The 18,919-nt window shown below is 40.4% G+C and overlaps 1 protein-coding gene across 1 annotated transcript in view; it reads left to right on the forward strand.

The window, feature by feature from the left end:
- The window catches only part of LOC121868501, a 135,484-nt gene extending 116,804 nt beyond the window's left edge, over window positions 1-18,680 (forward strand). The window contains exons 3-5 of the mRNA XM_042369166.1: window positions 17,589-17,769; window positions 17,855-18,249; window positions 18,382-18,680. Coding sequence (XP_042225100.1) covers window positions 17,589-17,769; window positions 17,855-18,249; window positions 18,382-18,680 — 875 coding nt within the window. The remainder of the gene's footprint in view (window positions 1-17,588; window positions 17,770-17,854; window positions 18,250-18,381) is intronic.
- Window positions 18,681-18,919: the final 239 nt, after the last annotated feature.

The raw sequence follows: 18,919 nt of genomic DNA on the forward strand, positions 1-18,919 counted from the left end.
CTCCCTCCTTCACCATCCTGCCCTCACCATCTTCCACCATCCTGCCTTCACATCCTGTTCATCTTCTTATCCCAGTAATCCTATGCACCTTGATCCTAAGTATTATAAAGAAAAAAATACTTTTGCCGACGATAGTTTTAGGAATCCACTTTGGTAATAAAAGGTTTACAAAAGGAGAGAATTAACATATGGAGATCCAGAGGTCGATGAGATATTTAGCTTATACATTTTGGGAGACTTTAGTTAGGGACAGATTTAACGTCGAAGGGGAAATTTTAGCGTTGGGGGAATTTTAACGTAAGGGGAAATTTAACACCAGATAAATTTTAAGGTGTAAAGAAAAATTTAAGAAAGGGAAAATTTAACAGAAGGGAAGATTAAATACAACAAAAAATTAACGCATATAAAATTTAATGTAAGGAGTAAAATATCGCACGAATAAATTAAAATCCAGTCCGGAAAAAGACAGTTTCTTCTTTCGTATTAATCTAAAATAGGAACCTTTGAGAATCCGGGGCGTTGCCAGATATACGTAGTGTGTGAAAATAAAGTTTTCTTGTTAAGGGTTTGTACAAGTTTGTTTAGTTTTGGTAACACTGTCCTTGCGAGGTATATATTACTGGTGCATCTTTATATGAAAAGATGTTAGATGTGTGTGTGTGTGTGTGTGTGTGTGTGTGTGTGTGTGTGTGTGTGTGTGTGTGTGTGTGTGTTGTGTGTTTTAGTTTTACAAATTTCAAGAATAAATCACCAACACAAGAAATAACTTTAGGCTAGTTTGGTGATGTTCACGTTCCCATCCACAATTTTCCTTTCACACGTTCCCGTCCACACTTTCCCGTTCACACGTTCCCGTTCACAGGCTCCTAATCGTTCTTGGACACGTTTCTCTCGCACACGTTCCCTTAACCAGATCCCTGTAGTCGTTCACACTATCCCATTTACACGTGCAACAGTTTCTCGTTCATATATACTCGTTCACACGTTCGCTCCAACAAGGATAAGACGGCTGGACCTTCCCTGATACGACTAGTCCAATTGATTAAACCAAAACCAACTTCACACCTCGCTTGCATAGTAGAGGAAGGTTATACAGGAGGGATCAGAGGTCACACACGAAGGTCAGAGGTCATACACAAGGGCCAGAGGTCACACACAAGCGTCAGAGGTTACACACAAGGGTCAGCGGTCACACACAAGGGTCAGAGGTTACTCATGAAATGTAAAGGTCACACAAAGGTCAGAGGTCACTTACAAAGGTTAGAGGTTGCACACGAAGGTTAGAGGTTACACACGAAGGTCAGAGGTCATATACAAAGGTTAGAGGTTACACACGAAGGTCAGAGGTCACACACGAGTTTAATTAAAAACAGAAGGCGGGTCAGCCTGGGTGATCCTATCTTGTGTTTTTTCGCTCTACAGAAACTCACAAAATATCGTATTTTTGGGGGGTGTTTCTGTGAACATTTTAGACCCAGTAATAAAATTTACAATCAGTCAGAGAACTTATGTGTTATGTTAGATTTTTATGTAGTGTGTGTGTGTGTGTGTGTGTGTGTGTGTGTGTGTGGAGAGAGAGCTGATAGAGACGGATGGTAGGCGCTAAAAACTGCACTTAAGAACAGCCAACAGCCATGCAAGTCTTCCGGGAACTTGAAGGAGGTCTGCTGTGTCAGGTCGGTGCCGGGAAGATGTGTCACACCATCCAAACTTCATATATCCTTTTTGTAAATCTTGCCAGCACTTATTTTTTAAGACTTTTTTTTCTGGTTGATATTTTATTTTTGAAGGTATGGTATTTTATATTTGTATTTTTTATTTTTTATTTTTACACCTTATACTGTTTTATCGTCCCTTGTTATTTAAGCATTTTATAAAGAGATTTTCCCTCCATAACTGCTATTGTTTTTCTTTTTTTGTTTTGCAATTTTGTTTATTTTTTAGTTGTTTGCCATTTATTTATTATTTTACTTTTTTGGGGGTATTTTCGCTATATTCGTTTTGGTTGACAATATTTTGGATCCTGATTAGGTTAGGTTGGGTCGTATGTATATTACCTGCGGGACTTTGTTGTGAAATGTTTTGTAAAGGTTTTCTCAAAGATATCTGAAGACTTTTTTGCGATTCCCTTCCTCTCTCTCGTTTATTCCTACATTCTCTCTCTCTCGTATTCTTACCTTTCCATCCTCTCTCTCGTTTATTCCTACATTCTCTCTCTCTCGTATTCTTACCTTTCCATCCTCTCTCTCTCTCTCTCTCTCTCTCTCTCTCTCTCTCTCTCTCTCTCTCTCTCTCTCTCTTTTAGTGGAATCATAATACACTTCATCTGATATTATTCTCATTTACTCGTCAGGGAGACATAAAGGCATATATTGTACACACAACCCCAAGAAACAAAGCCACGAAAATCTACCCACAATTGCAGCTTCAAGTAAAATTTGGCTCTCGACATAACGTCAGCAAGCATGACATCACTGTAGGTTTCATGGTTTATACCAACAGTTTCCCCTCTTAGTACAGGTAGTGTTGCCATATCGAGCTCCCGGTATACGCTAGCATGGTGTCAATAACAAACTATACTCACAATGTTATGTATGTCACTGCCTTCATATAGGAGTTATATCAACATATATCTCAAAGATATTGCGGTAAATGGGGGAATACTGTCTGGAGTAAGAGGTATACTAAAATAGACCATGTCGTATAATGTGTAGGTTTGGTTATATCGCTGTGTATCCTGGGGTATGTTAGAGGTCATTGAGACTCCTTGACTGTGGTGGATGGTGGTGGCGTGGGAGTAGTAGCGGTGATAGTGTGGTGGTGGTGGTGGTGATAGTGTGGTGGTGGTGATAGTGTGGTGGTGGTGGTCACGGTGATAGTGTGGTGGTGGTGGCGTGGTGGTGGTGTGATAGTAGTAGTGGTAGTAGTGTGGTAATATTGGTGATGGTGCAGTAATGGTGGTGGTAGTGATGATGTGGTAGTGGTGGTGGTATGGTAGTGGTGCTGGTTCTAGTGTGGTTGTGGTGGTGTGGTAGTAGATGTGGTTATTTGGTAATGGTGCTGGTGATGTGGTAGTGGTGGTGGTGATGGTGGTGGTATTAGTGGTGGTTGTGGGGTGTAGTGGTGATTGTGTGGTAGTGGTGATGGTGTGGCAGTGGTGGTGGTGATGGTGTGGTAGTGTTGATAGTGTGGTAGTGGTGGTGATGTGGTAAAGGTGATGGTGTGGTAGCAGTGGTGGTGGTATTGAAACGGATAATGAAACAGTTTATTGAACCAGATAATTAAAGATGAGCTTGAACAATAACAACAATATTAACATGGCTGAACCAAGTGAGCACTCTTGATAGTGGTGGTGGTGTGGTAATGGTGATGGTGTGGTAGTGGTGATGGTGTGGTAGTGGTGGTGGTGGTGTGGTAGTGTTGATGGTGTGGTAGTGGTGGTGGTGGTGGTAGTGGTGATGGTGTGGTAGTGGTGATGGTGGTGTGGTAGTGTTGATGGGTGGTAGTGGTGGTGGTGGTGTGGTAGTGTTGATGTGTGGTGGTGGTGGTGTGGTGTGGTGTGGTGGTGGTGATGGTGTGGTAGTTGTGATGGTGGTGTGGTGGTGTTGATGGTGTGGTAGTGGTGGTGGTGTGGTAGTGGTGGTGATGATGTGGTAGTGGTGGTGGTGGTGTGGTAGTAGTGGTGATGATGTGGTAGTGGTGGTTGTGGGGTGGTAGTGGTAGTGGTGGTGTGGTAGTGATGATGATAAAGACAATGATGATGATAGTGGAGATAGTGGAGGAGGAAGAGAAAGAGAAGGTGGAGGAACTAGAAGAAGATAAAGAGACGGAAGAACAAAAGGAAGAGGAAACAGAGGGAGGGAGGGTAGAGGAAGGGTGGTGAGAGGGGGAGAGACACGATCAAGTAGGTAATGAGAGCTGTCTCACTCCCGAGGCCACGGTGAGAGAAGACGAGGGAGAGAAAGACGGTGACAACCTCTCTCTCTCTCTCTCTCTCTCTCTCTCTCTCTCTCTCTCTCTCTCTCTCTCTCTCTCTCCATCGTCTTCTCTCTATATCTTCCTCTCTCGTTCTCAATCTCTCTCCTGCTCTATCTCCTTTATCATCTCCTCTCTCCTCCTCTATCACCTTCCTCCTCTCATCCACCTCACTTACCCTAAGAGGACAGTTTTGACCTCTTAAAGACTTTCAAATCCTCTTACATTCATTCATTAATAAAAAAGATGAAATTACATATTGGATAAATTAATAAATAAATAAGGAAATAACAAATAAACAGAGAAATAATTTAATTACTATATTAACTATATTACTATATTAACAGGTAAATGAATCTGTGATTAACTTATAAATAACTTTAATTTTGATTGAAGAAATGGGATAAATAATTAGAGAAAGAAATAATTATTGAGTAATTATTTAGAAAGTTTTGATTACTTTTTATTTAATTTCTACTTACCTGTATGTATTTATTTATTACCTTTGTTCCTTAACTTCTTTATCGTATTTTTTATTTTATTATTCTTATTGTATTTACTATTTTTGTTTATTTTACTACATATTTATTTTCTTCATAATTTTAGGTCATCTTTAGTTAGTAGAAAATGAAGCGTAATGTCAGATTTTAATTCATTTCTGATTATAAACGCAAATTATTGAAAAGTTAATGTTATTGTTGATTTGTATTACGTCACTGTGTACGTCATTGAGGGTTTGTATTACGTCATTGTGTACGTCATTGAGGGTTTGTATTACGTCATTGTGTACGTCATTGAGGGTTTGTATTACGTCATTGTGTACGTCATTGAGGGTTTGTATTACGTCACTGTGTAAATCATTGAGGGTTTGTATTACGTCATTGTGTACGTCATTGAGGGAGTATTAGTAAGGTAATTACTGTCTACCAGATGTTAGTATAGTGTAGACTTGTGACAAAGAGCAGAACAAGAGGACAGGAGAGAGAGAAAGAGACAGAGAGCCATAGAGTCAGAGAGAAAGAGACAGACAGACAGACAGACAGAGACGAGGACCACGGTAAAATAACACCCTTATCACCTTCTTTTCACCCATTCCAACTACCCAATTCACTGTTTTAACCATAATTAGCTCAACATCTAGTTTGTCTTAATTCCTGGTGACAGGTAAATTAATTGTTGCCTTAATGACTTCAGGTGCACCGTGTCGCCCGCCTATCTCGGAGCTTTAATCTCTCGCAAAGTGACGTGAAAATACTCGAAACTGTGTCACATGACTTTCTTTAGACTAGCATGAGAGGGAACCTAACGAATGTCCCCATGTTCAATAATTCTCAGCTGTTATGTATATATAAATTATGACATATACTAAGTAGACAGAAAAACATGAGTAAACACAATAAACAACGTGAGGAAACATTATCTTAGTAAGTAGACATTAAACCTTATCTAAGAACTCCCATCTCTCCCAAAGTGACGTATAAATATTCTTAACTGTGGACAAGTCTTAGTTAGATCTACTTATGGAGATAATCTTATATATAAGACCTTCTTCATAATTATGCTTTGTTCTTTTTTTACCTATATTGTATTATTATTGTTTGTTATATTTATATTTAGTTCCTATAATAAATATGCTTTAGAAAATATGAGAAGCTTTACTTTTTCCTAAATTTTGTCTTCTCTTTTTGCCTTGCAGGTGTGTAACGTCATAAGCTAGGCTGCGAGCAAGAATGACACGCCCCTTGGTAATGTACAAGCTATACTCTGTGTCATTTTTGGGAGGTTATTAAAATAGCTCTCTCTCTCTCTCTCTCTCTCTCTCTCTCTCTCTCTCTCTCTCTCTCTCTTTCTCTCAGTATCTTCTGGTTTATCTATGTATCGTGTATCTTTAAATTTACCTGTATCTGTCCTCTCTCTCTATGTATAAATGTTTACCTATCCATTTCTTCTCCCTCTTTCATTTTCAGATGTGTGTGTGTGTGTGTGTGTGTGTGTGTGTGTGTGTGTGTGTGTGTGTGTGTGTGTGTGCGCGATAGAAATAATCAAATTGGAAATACTGTAAGAGATACATACATATATACATAACTATGTATATACAATATGCATATCTTAAAGGTATAAAGGAAATACGTGATCAGGATACCACTTTCATTAATTCTACATATACATATACACGTGTGATAATAATTTACCCCCAAAAAAGAAACACCCTTTTGACGACGAACATATACAAGCTACTAGCAATATTTCCTTCTTTTTATATACTGCCAATATTTTTAGAGTGAGGAGAGAGATACGAGAACATCCTATTTCAAACTGTCCCGTATATAGGGGTGGGAAGGGTGTGGTGGTGAGGTGGGGTGGTGGTGAGGGTGGGGTGGTGTGGGGAAGGTGTGGTGGTGTGGGAAGGGGTGGGAGGCAGGGTGTGGTGAGGGGAAGGTGTGGTGTGAGGGTGGGGGTGGTGGGGGTGGGGTGGTGTGGGGCAGGTGTGTGGTGGTGTGGGAAGGGTGTGGTGGTGTGGGTGTGGTGGTGTGTGGGGCAGGTGTGGTGAGGGGAAGGATGTGGTGGTGAGGGTGGTGGTGGTGTGGGTGTGGTGGTGAGGGGCAGGGGGTGTGGGTGTGGTGAGGGGAAGGGTGTGGTGGTGAGGGTGGGGTGGTGTGGGTGTGGTGGTGAGGGGCAGGGTGGGGTGGTGGGTAGGGTGTGTGGTAGTAGTGGAGGGTGTGGTAGAGGGAAGAGAGAAAGAGGGAGGAGAAGGGAAGGAGAGAAAGAGGAAGGGAGGAGGGAAGGAGAGAGAGAAAGGAAAAAGAGGCTGAAAGATCAAGAAGGGAAGATATGTAGAGAGATAAAAGAGAAAGAGAACGTATGAGAAAAGAAGAGAAGGGACAAAGAAAAGTAAGCGAGAGAGATGACAAGACAGGAAGAGAGAGACAGATGGATAAATGAAAGAAAAATGAAAATATAGAATAACAGGACAAGAGAAAAAAATACGGAAAAATTTAAAGAAGAGACAACAAAAAATAAAGATGAAGAATTAACGAAAATAAAAACGAGAGAGAAAGAGAGATAGAGAGAGGGAATTAAGTGAAGAGGAAAAAAAGAAGAATATATATGAGACACATAGAGACAGCTAAACAGACATAGAGACAAATGAGACGTAACATCACATATGAGATAATTGGGTAAAAATATAATAATCTCCCAACATTTACCTGCCAGTGAGATATTTATACCAACACAGATAATCATCACCTGTATTAATTAATTCTTACGGGGAGGAATTTAAAGGGACAGATTGGGAACTGTAAGATGGTGTGATATTATTGATATTATTTTTGGTGCTTGTATGTGTGTGTGTGGGGGGTTGTGTGTGTGGGGAGGTGGATGTGGGTTGTGTGTGGGGTAGGTGGATGTGGGTTGTGTGTGTGTGGGGGAGGTGTGGATGTGGGTTGTGTATGTGTGTGTGGGGGTTGTGTGGGGTCCTGGGAAGTGTACGGTGTTATGTGGTGGTGTGGGGAGGTGTAGGGTTAGATTAGGGTGTGTGTGGGGGTGGTGAGAGTATGGAGGGGTGTAGAGGTATGTGAGGATGTGGATAGGGGTGTGGTGTGGGTGTGGATATTGAGGGAGTGTTTGGTGTGGGTGTGGATGGTGGTGGGGCTGGGGGATATAGATGTGTGGGGCTATATATAGGGTGTGTGGCTGCATTAGTGGATGGGTGTGGGTAGATGAAGTGTGTGTGTGTGTGTGCATATATGGGTGTTACGTATGTGTGTGTGTGAGTGGGTGGGTGTGGGTGGATTTTTGTGTGTGTGTGTGTGTGTTAAAGAAGACACACACACACACACACACACACGCACACACACACACACGCGCACACACACACACACAGGCACCAAAAATAACATCGTGCCAACTGTGAGCCCATGAACTGTCCCTTTACTTAAGCACAGTGCCAAGGAAAAGCGGATACGTGGCACCATATTTAACCCTTTGACACCCATAGCCTTCCACGGTAAACATCAAGGGGAAAAATCCGTCCCTTAGATTCGTACGTGGAATTATATACCCTGAACTAGTGACGTGAGGAAGACAAGACCCGAACGAGACAGTTATTACGGCAGGTTAAGAAAAACAAACCAGTCTCATAACTTGAAATTAGAACGTATGATTATATTTTTTAACTCACTAATGTCCTGGTGTCAGTATTATGTACGTGTTCCATTATGGAGAGGCTCCTACTTCCGGTTAACTAGGACAGCGTCATAATCTAAGTAGTGATAACCATAACAATAATAATAATCCAAAATTAACTAGAATGCACTCGAGCGAGGTAGTAACTCAGGCCAGGCGGCATGGTCTTGAAAGTCGGGACCTTGGTTTTGATCTCGGACTCCATGGGCGTGTTATAATAATAATAATAATAATAATAATAATAATAATAATAATAATAATAATAATAATAATAATAATAATAAATATCATATAATAATAATAATCTTCATAGAATAAAACACAAAATATATTCATTTATACTCCCAGGAAAAACAGCAAATCCTACTACACTGTCCTGGGAGGAGAGCAAACCCAAACTGCATTTCCTAGGCCATCCTGGGAAGAAAAAAAAACATTACGTTCAATGGAGGAAATGGAGAGAGGAAACCCATGCTTGTGGGGCTAGGATGAACAAGGCAGCAGGGTCAAGAAATATAGCCGGTTGTCGATGTATCAGGGAAAAGGGAATTTGTGATTTATGTTGTTTACTGTAATAATAATAATAATATAATGATAAATCACTATAGAATAATAACGAATATATATATATACTACGGTAGAAGGAGTTACCAATCAAGGCCCACTCCATGTATGTATTAGCTGGCAGAGGTTCACACACGGGACCACCAGAGAGTGAGTCAGTCAGTGGTGGTGGTGGTGGTGGTTCCTTCATGACTCATCAGAATCAATCTCTCTCTCAGGCTGATGTAACTACAAGGTGAACTACATTACCATAGCACCTCCTAATGATTACTAGTCTATCTATTTATCTGTCTATCTATCTGTCTGTCTATCTATCTATCTATCTATCTATCCTCTATCCATCACATGCTCAGGACAGATCGAGGGAAGCAGGAAATTGAGAGAACACAGGAAATGGTCAACTCGGAAACTGAATAAAGAAGAGAATTGGAAGACAGATGGAGAGAACAACAGGTGGAGTGAGAGTGAAGGGATAAATAGGAATAAGAGAAACGTGATAAATAGGAAGAGTATATCAGTGTTAATTAAAATAACCGAATTTGTTGTTATCTTTGTTTTAATTTATATAAACTTATTATTTCCGGGTTTTGTAAGATATTTTTAGACGTGAGAGAATTATAGACCCGGAATTAGACAGTAGATTATATTCTTCTTCTTCTTCTCCCAGTAATTAGTTAGAGAAATAGGCAAGATATCGTGAACGTACACCATAACCTAGGGTACACAGGGCGGGGTGTACATGAGGTGTGAGGGGCGTGTAAACATGTCACTGGTGGCCCTCAACACTGGGGGGTCGGTGTCATGGTCTCACCTGAGTCTTGAGTTCACTGATTCCCGGTTCGAATTCCCAGGTGAGATTTTTTTTTTTAATTGTTGGGATGGTAACTACGACTAACTGGGGAATTGACTGTCTGACTGATTGACTGACTGGCTACTTGACTGATTCATTTCCTGATTCGTTGACTGACTGGCTACTTGACTGATTCATTGACTGACTGGCTACTTGACTGATTCATTGCCTGATTCATTGATGGCTGACTCACCGATGACTGATTACCTGACTGGCTGATATAAACACACACTGAAGCAGCTTATAAATTATTCGTGTCACCCTTGATATTTCCCCTCCCTCCCTCCATCCTCTCCCCTTGCCTCCTCTCATCCCCTCTCCTCCTCCTCCTCCCTATACCCCTCCTCCTCTCCTCGTCCACCAGGCGATGGGTGGTGACGTGTTCAAACTGAGTCAATGGAACTATGACTAAAAGTTAACAGTTAAATTGGCCCCAAAATTGCTCTGAGACTCTACACTAACTAGACACGTGTTCTCTCCTCCGACAGTTGCGAAAAAGGCAACAAAAACAATTACACTTTTGAGAACTGGACGACTAGGGTATTTTTTTTCTTTTTTCTTTTTTTTACGCGTGGGAAAAAAATTTTGGGCATTGATTTTTTTTTTTTTTGGAATTACAAGAAATGACGAAACTTGTGATAAAATTTTAATGAAATACCAAGGATTATGTGAAGAGCAGTACTCCCTTACAAGGTTATCTCACGTGATGATTAAACACGGTAACATAACCTAACCTAACCGCTCCCACTGGTCAATTATGCACAATCAATGATGCAACAGTGAGTGAGTAATTCTTAGACAGTGTGTGTGTGTGTGTGTGAGAGAGAGAGAGAGAGAGAGAGAGAGAGAGAGAGAGAGAGAGAGAGAGAGAGAGAGCCAACAGTCGTGCCTCGTGTGTCAGCTTGGTCATATAACTCATAAGTATTAACTTGAGTTTCTGTTTTGATCTCAACACACCCAACAGTGATGAACTAATGTCTCTAAGTCAACCAACGCCTTCATTACTCACCTGTAGACGGGGCACAAAAATTATCATCAAAACCAGTTGTATGGTCTTACGTAATAACTAGGTAAGGATTTGCAAGAACGCAGATTTCTAGATATAAATACTATGTTAGGATTTATAAGAACGTTTTTGATGATGTAAATATTAAGGAAGGATTTGTAAGAACGTATACGAATATTCCTAGATCCAAATATTAATTAATGATTTATAAGAACGAATATTGTCGGCTATCTAACCTCACGTATTTCAGAAGTAGACGTTATTTAAGAGCTTGCAATAACGTGTATGTAATGAATAAATGATCTATATTTCTCTTTAAATCACCTGGTAATTACTCTATATGTAGCGTGTATTACCCAATATGTACCGGTACTCATGTTTCTGATCACAGTTTTGGATTCGAACATAACTTGGTGAAATAGGAAGTAACTTTAGCGTCAAATTTATTTCATCGAGATCTTCAAACACAGTCCAAGATCAAACTAGATTCCATCTTTTACCCTTTGAACAAAACAACAAAAATAAAATCCCATTTGACACTACGAAGCACTGCCAAATAAACATAGGTATGTAGAGAATGCTTGAAGAGTAGGAGGAGGAAGAAGAGGAGGATAAAGAGGAGGTGGAGGAGGAGAAGCAAAAAAAAGTACAAGAGAGATATATGGGAAGATAAATAAGCAAGGCGTGAAGATGATAAGACGATTAATCCAACAGAGGATCTCAGACTCACATTGTTGAGAGTTCTGTCCCACACTCACTCTTCTCTCTCTCTCTCGTGTGTGTGGTTCTATGTTCGTCTAGTTAATTTTTCTGTCTCCTGTTTCTTGATTTATATGTTTAATATTTAGTTATGTCTTTATTTATTTATTTATGGGCTCATTTGTCTCTATATTTCTCATATTTGATTTTTTTATTTATTTATTTATTTTTATTATTTTATTATGGGTTTTAATAAGGCATTTGTTGTGTTAAAGTTACTAAAGATGTTATGCAGAGATAGGTCTCTCTCTCTCTCTCTCTCTCTCTCTCACACACACACACATTTCACCTGACTCCGATAAGACTGAACAACAAAGGTTTTAATCAACTTTTCCCAACACCTGGTAAACGAGAACATCAACCTGCACGCCTCACTCTGCCTCTCACCATTACATTGTTACACACACACACACACACACACACACACACACACACACACTCACACACACACACACACACACTATTGACACACCCGGAGGACATTGGTTGATGATAATGTCTCACACTGTGTTTATAGGCACAACGCAAACTTTATCACCCACCAACATTTAGACAAATCTCCGCCAGTGTTATCAGACTAGGCCATTATTGTTATTGTTGTTATTATTGTTTTGTATTATTATTGTTTTCATCTTTATCGTTAGTAGTAGAAGTAGTAGTAATAGTAGTAGTAGTAATAGGGGTTATTTTTGCTATTATTATTATTGTTGGTATTGTTGTTGTTGTTATTACTATTCTTCTTCTTCTTCTTCTTCTTATTATTATTATTATTATTATTAGTAGTAGTAGTAGTAGTAGTAGTAGTCGTAGTAGTAGTAGTAGAAGTTATTTATTGTAACGTCTTATTTTCTGTCTAGTTTCGTGTGCATCAATTTATTTATATATTTTCATTATATTTCGTCATTTATCTAATTATATAACTGAAGAAATTATTTAACACCGTATAAATTATGACACTAAAATTCATCTCAGTATAGAAGACAAACACAGACCAACAGGATTAATGTATATATTGCCCTTAACCTGTAGAGGACTGTGGGTTACGGGGGAAATGCTGTAAACCCTCTCAATACCGGACTAATGCTTGTAAGTTCTGTCCGATATTGGGAGTATTCTGTTAATGAGAATATCCATTAATGAGATGTCTGCTATTGAGAGGGTTTACTGTATCCATTACTTTAGTGACAAGTCCGGTATTGAGAGGGTTTTCTATATTACTTTAGTGAGAAGTTCGTTATTGAGATATACTTGTATAATAATAAGTACTCTCTCTCTCTCTCTCTCTCTCTCTCTCTCTCTCTCTCTCATCTTCACCAATTCCAGCTGCCTTAATCACCAACCCCCCCCTCCCTCCATCCTCCACCGCCTCACTTGCCGTCAACTGTGGCCAAAGTCGTAAACTCACACATTCGGACACGCTGTAAAATCACTCGTCGGGACGCGTTCCTACCACGTTACAGATTCTTAGATGGTTGTATAAAGGTTAGGCTAGCTTAGGTTAGGTTAGGTTAGGTTAGGCTAGGTCAGGTTAGTACGTTAATTCTGAGATGCGTTAGCCAGCTCTATGAATGGTTTTCCTGACTCACTGGGTAATTATTAGAAGGTTTTGAAGAGAATTTACCGTGGAGCCTTATTCCTAATTCATGAAGCGCCTCTAATTTATTACAGTCTTAGTGCAATTATGGCGCCATATTGGAATATACATACGTAAATAATGAGAGAACAAACCCGGTTATCATACAGTCTATTTACTAATCTGACGCCATATTGGATGCTCTAGTTACCTCGTAGCTTACAGTATGTGAGGAAGTTGACACGCTCTCACACCTCCAATTAAGGTCAGAAAAAAAACAGGTGAGAATCATTGAGAAGAGAAAGCATCCAAAATGGCTTCGAAGGCACACTGAGCCTATATACGTGTCACTGAAACGGGAAATGGGAAGTGAGTGGTATGGGGGGGAGGAGATGGGAGTGAGGGGAGATGGGAGTGAGGGGAGATAGATTAGGTATGAAGAGATAAATAGAGTGTGGGTAAATATGATAGGGATGAGATGAGATGGGGGTGAGGGGAGATTGATAGAGTAAAGGGGTGATTAGGGGCTCAGGGGAGAGGAGAGCGTTGGGGAGATATGGTTGGAATGAATTGAGATGGGGTGACTAAGACGTGTACGGATGAAAGGAACTGAATAAGGTGAATGGAGATGAATGGAGTCTAGGATAGTGATGGGGGATGGATGGGGTGAGACTCTATGTGTTGGGGGGGGTGGGGTGACAAACAATTTTCACTCCGTCATAACCTCTCGTTCTCCTCGTGATTGTATCGTTCCTTTATGAGTTCTGGCGCTCAATAAAGAAAACATAAACAGGTTGAGTTATAGATCTTACCCACATAATTCCCCCGTTTGGCAACTCGAACCAACACGCGCTATGATTGGTCGACGGTCGGAATGATTTTTTTGTTTTCTTATTTTTCTCTATAAGCTGAATGATGATTGGTGGAAATTTAATTGTTGAGTACGTAAGGCTGATTACTCATTGGTTGGACGGCAGGTTATGACCTCAGGTGCCTGGTGCCATCGAAAAACAATGCCCCCATTTTTTATTTATTTTTGGTATATCTAACAATTTAAAATCTTGGCATATTTTTTGTCGTTGTATATTTTGAGTAAATACATACACCATCATGAGTTATTAGACTACACGGTAACTATATATCCCGGACAAATATTTACCATTTTATACATTGATGCACATTTATTTCAATAGTGGATCGTACACGTGACGTAAACAGACCGATATTAAACCAATAAATCACTATTGTTCTGACCGGCTGAAGGTGTGTCCAGAACTTCATTATTAGTATTGAATAAATAGCAACAAATGCACCGGAATAAGATATTTGCTAAGTGGTAGTATTAGTGGATGAATACATTTTCATTTCAGTGAATAATATGATTAAATAGCTTATTGGTATATGGTCTGTGGTCAAGAGAAAGCAGATATGTGAGTGACAGACACAAAACAGACTCGACAGACACGAGACAGACAGACCAAAGACACTGGATAGACAGACGCAACACACTGGACTGACAGATATAACACACAGGATAGACACAAGAGAAACAGACAGACACATTACTGGACCGACGCGCAAACTCAACCTACTGGACAGACAGACAGACAGACACGACACACTGGACAGACAGGGAGACAGACACAGCACACTGGACAGAAAGACAGATATAAAACTGGACAGACAGACAGATATAACACTGGACAGACAGACAGACACATACACATTTTACCTTTGAATACACTCGACACTTGCCATGCTTTAAGAATCGTTCTCTCTACTTTAACACTGCCATATCTTTTCTACTCGTGCCCGGCAGCGCGACGGTTAGTTGTCCACGGATGTACGGTAGAGCATACTGTTGAGACTAGGCCTTATGACATGTCCATAACTACATAGGATTTGTCTGCAATAAACTCGAGAACGGAAAGAGTTACAACCTTCAGACTTGTTATGTATACTGACCCGTGACGTCTTCTAAAATAGTTATGGTTTTATGGTTGCGGGGTCAATGGTTAAGGTCACAATTAGTATGTAAATATGCATGTATTACCACACCAGAACATGAGAACGGAAAGAGCTACAGTCATTCAAACTTGTTATATATACTGACTCATGATGTCTCCTGAACGTGTTATGGTTTTAAGATCATGAGGTCAAAGGTTAAGGTCACAATTTCAGAATAGGATTCACCTAACGTCAGTTGACACCATATTCAAATTGGTATTTTTTTTCTTAATTGTTACTTTTCTTCTTTCTTTCACTTTTGTTCAAAATACGTCTCCATCTCACTTTAGTACAAAATACGTCTATATGTCACTCCAGTACAAAATACGTCTATATACCACTTTAGTGTAATGAAGCACCGAGTTACTTATTCCAGCTTTTTATAATATTTACCTCAGTTAAGTGAACCATAATGACACATTTAACTCAACTGAGACCAGGAGGATGACACTCATGACAAACTGACTAATTTAGTTCATTTGATGCAACAGACTAACACATTTAGTTAATTTAAAGGAATAAATTAACAGATTTAACGCATTTAACCTGACAAACTAACAGATTAACCACAGCTAGCAAAACAACCTTATGAATTTGGTGCAGCTGATATAATCATCGACCCAAATTACCGCAATTAACGTAACTAATAAGATAAAATAGCAAAATTAACTCGTAAGACAATATAACTAGCCAGAGATTAATTCAGTACTCATAGCAACTAATTACATATATATACTGCAGATGGGCAAGTAAATTAGTGGAGAGCAAGACAGACAGACAGACAGACAGACAGATAATTGGAAAGACTACGAGGGATTAAACAGACCCATAGATCCAGATAGACAGATTGACAGAAAGAGAGAAAATAGAAAAAAACAGTAAGAAACAGACAGACAGACATACAGACAGACAGGCAGACAGATAGCAAGGTAAATGTAGTGAAGATACGTTTAATATCATTATAATCAGATGTAAACAACTCACTCGAGGGTAGTAATACAAACATAAACATCTTGTTACTTATTTGGTCGTGTGTGTGTGTGTGTGTGATATACATACCAAGATACCAAATGTACCTACAAGCACTTTAGGGAATCAACAAATAAACACAAATATACTTCTACAGAAAATATATACCTACATATATACCTACATAGATACCTACATATATACCTACATAGATACACGTATACCAACACCTACACCTACACTCCTCAGCGTATACCAATTGGCAAATATACCCGGGTCTAAATTATACAGGGTGTCCATAAATGATTACCTTAAAACAGTATGCTCTCATGTTTTAATCAGGGGACTCATTTATGGACACTCTGTACCTCCTGTGTCATAATCTCCTGTTAGGTATTACTGGCTGTTGTTTTGAAATAATGTCAACACACACCTAATAAATTTATAATATCTTAACTATCACACACACACACACACACACACACACACACACACACACACACACACACACACACACACTCAACTTGATTATGACTTACAGCAGTTCACCACCAATGTCAACACTCAGCTAATAAAATACTGCAATTAAAGAATTTTTGGTCAAACATTAACCAATTTCTTATATTTCATAGTCAACACATTTAGCTTCGAGCGTTTGAGAGGACAGTTTTTTGTACCAACTTGCTCTCTCATGCAAAACAAACGAAATAGATAAAACTTGAATTATTTGTGAACCAAACTCATTCTCAAGCATATCCAAGCAAACGTATACAGATTCAGGCTGATATGTGCACACACACACACACACACACACACACACACACACACACACACACACACACACATACATACATATACACACGAACATACCCAGAAATAAACGTACTTGGAGGTCCAAGCAAAAGACATTACGTGTGCCAAATATTTTAGAAGCAAATATTCGGCACAGCAGAGTTAAATCTTTATGTGGGGGTAACGGAAGGCCTTTTAGATCAGAGGGTCGAGAAGTGCATTTCCTGTACCTGCTCCTCCCCAAGACAGATTTCCAGATTTTCCTCAGGTTTCCAGATTTTTCACAACATGACGAACGGTCTCGGGAGGAAGAGGAGACGTTTGTTGGAACAGTACTTGGTGGGAAGAATGATAGCTAAAGGAGTGATCGCTGGGAAATGGTTTGCTGGAACAGAGGAAGTTGGGAGAGGTCTTGATGGAACAGTAGTCATTGGAAAAGGGGTTTAATGGAGAATAATAGTTGCGGCGGCGGCCGTGTGGACACAGCACTCGCCTCCTTTCATAAGGGTCAGTGGTTCGATCCCGAGGTATCCCCCCAGTCCACCCTAACATTACAATTGGGGAAGTGAAGTGGACCAAATGCAGTGCTGGCCACGGTGCCTCCTTGTATACCGAAGGCTTTATATCCAGTGTGTTGTATTCATAACGTCATTAACGAGCTGTCAGGCCTCTGGGTCCAACTTACTGTTGTTTGAACCGAAATCTCTATAAAAAGGAATTTGATGGAATATTAATTGATAAACGAGATAGATAGAAGAGGATTGATGGAGAATTGATTGTTGGAACAGTAGTCGTTGAAAATAAGATTCGAAATAGTTATTTCAGGAAGAGTTGTCGATAAGACAGGGTTTACTGGAACAGAGGTCCTGGAAAATTAATTGCCGATTCACTGGTCGCTGGAGAAGGATGTGCTGGAGTTGTTGTCGCTAGAGAAGAGGTCGCTGGGAAGGAGCTCATTAAAGAAGAGGTCGCTGGGAAGGAGCTCATTAAAGAAGAGGTCGCTGGGAAGGCGCTCATTAAAGAAGAGGTCGCTGGGAAGGAGCTCATTAAAGAAGAGGTCGCTGGGAAGGCGCTCATAAAGAAGAGGTCGCTGGGAAGGGCTCATTAAAGAAGAGTCGTTTGAAAGGAGCTCATTAAGAAGGATCGCTAGTTAAGAGGTCGCTCATTAAAGAAGAGGAGCTCTTTGCTGGAAGGAGCTCAAAGAGGTTAAAAGAAGAGGTCGCTCTGGGAAGGCTCAGCTCAAGCCGGGAAGGAGGGAATTAAAGAAGAGGTCGCTGGGAAGGAGCTCTAAAGTGGTCGTGGGGAAGGGCTCTAAAGAAAGAGGTCGCTGGAAGGAGCTCATTAAAGAAGAGGTCGCTGGGAAGGAGCTCATTAAAGAAGAGGTCGCTGGGAAGGAGCTCATTAAAGAAGAGGTCGCTGGGAAGGAGCTCATTAAAGAAGAGGTCGCTGGGAAGGAGCTCATTAAAGAAGAGGTCGCTGGGAAGGAGCTCATTCAAAGGGAAGAGGTCGCTGGGAAGGAGCTCATTAAAGAAGAGGTCGCTGGGAAGGAGCTCATTAGCAAGAAAGGTCGCTGGGAAGGAGCTCTCCATTAAAAGAAGAGGGGTCGCTGGGAAGGAGCCACAAAGAAGAGGTCGCTGGGAAGCAGAGAGCCTATTAAAGAAGAGGTCAAAGCTGAAGGAGCCTGTTTGTGCTTAAGAGGTCGCTGGAAGGAGCCCATTAAAGAAGAGTCGCTGGGGAAGGAGCTCATTAAAGAAGAGGTCGCTGGGAAGGAGCTCATTAAAGAAGAGGTCGCTGGGAAGGAGCTCATTAAAGAAGAGGTCGCTGGGAAGGAGCTCATTAAAGAAGTGGTCGCTGGGAAGGAGCTCATTAAAGAAGAGGTCGCTGGGAAGGAGCTCATTAAAGAAGTGGTCGCTGGGAAGGAGCTCATTAAAGAGGTCGCTGAAAATATTTTTCCTATAAAGAAAAGGTCGCTTGAAAAGGATATACTAGAACAGTAGTCCCTGGATTTTTTTTTTACGAGTACTGTTACGCTAAACAAGGATGCTCTTGGGTAGTACCGGCAGAAACAGTGAACTTGGACAAGGCTGAAAACTTACCGGAAGATTTTTTTAGTACAGAAGAAGTTGGCACTGTAGTTATCGATGGATCCAGACTCACAACTGCTCCTAGGACAGCGATCCATGATAATAAATGTTTCTAGTACATGGTCCATATAAATGAATACTACAAGAACAGC

This window comes from Homarus americanus, unplaced genomic scaffold (genome assembly GCF_018991925.1).
Source record: "Homarus americanus isolate GMGI-L3 unplaced genomic scaffold, GMGI_Hamer_2.0 scaffold59495, whole genome shotgun sequence".
Lineage (NCBI taxonomy): Eukaryota > Metazoa > Arthropoda > Malacostraca > Decapoda > Nephropidae > Homarus > Homarus americanus.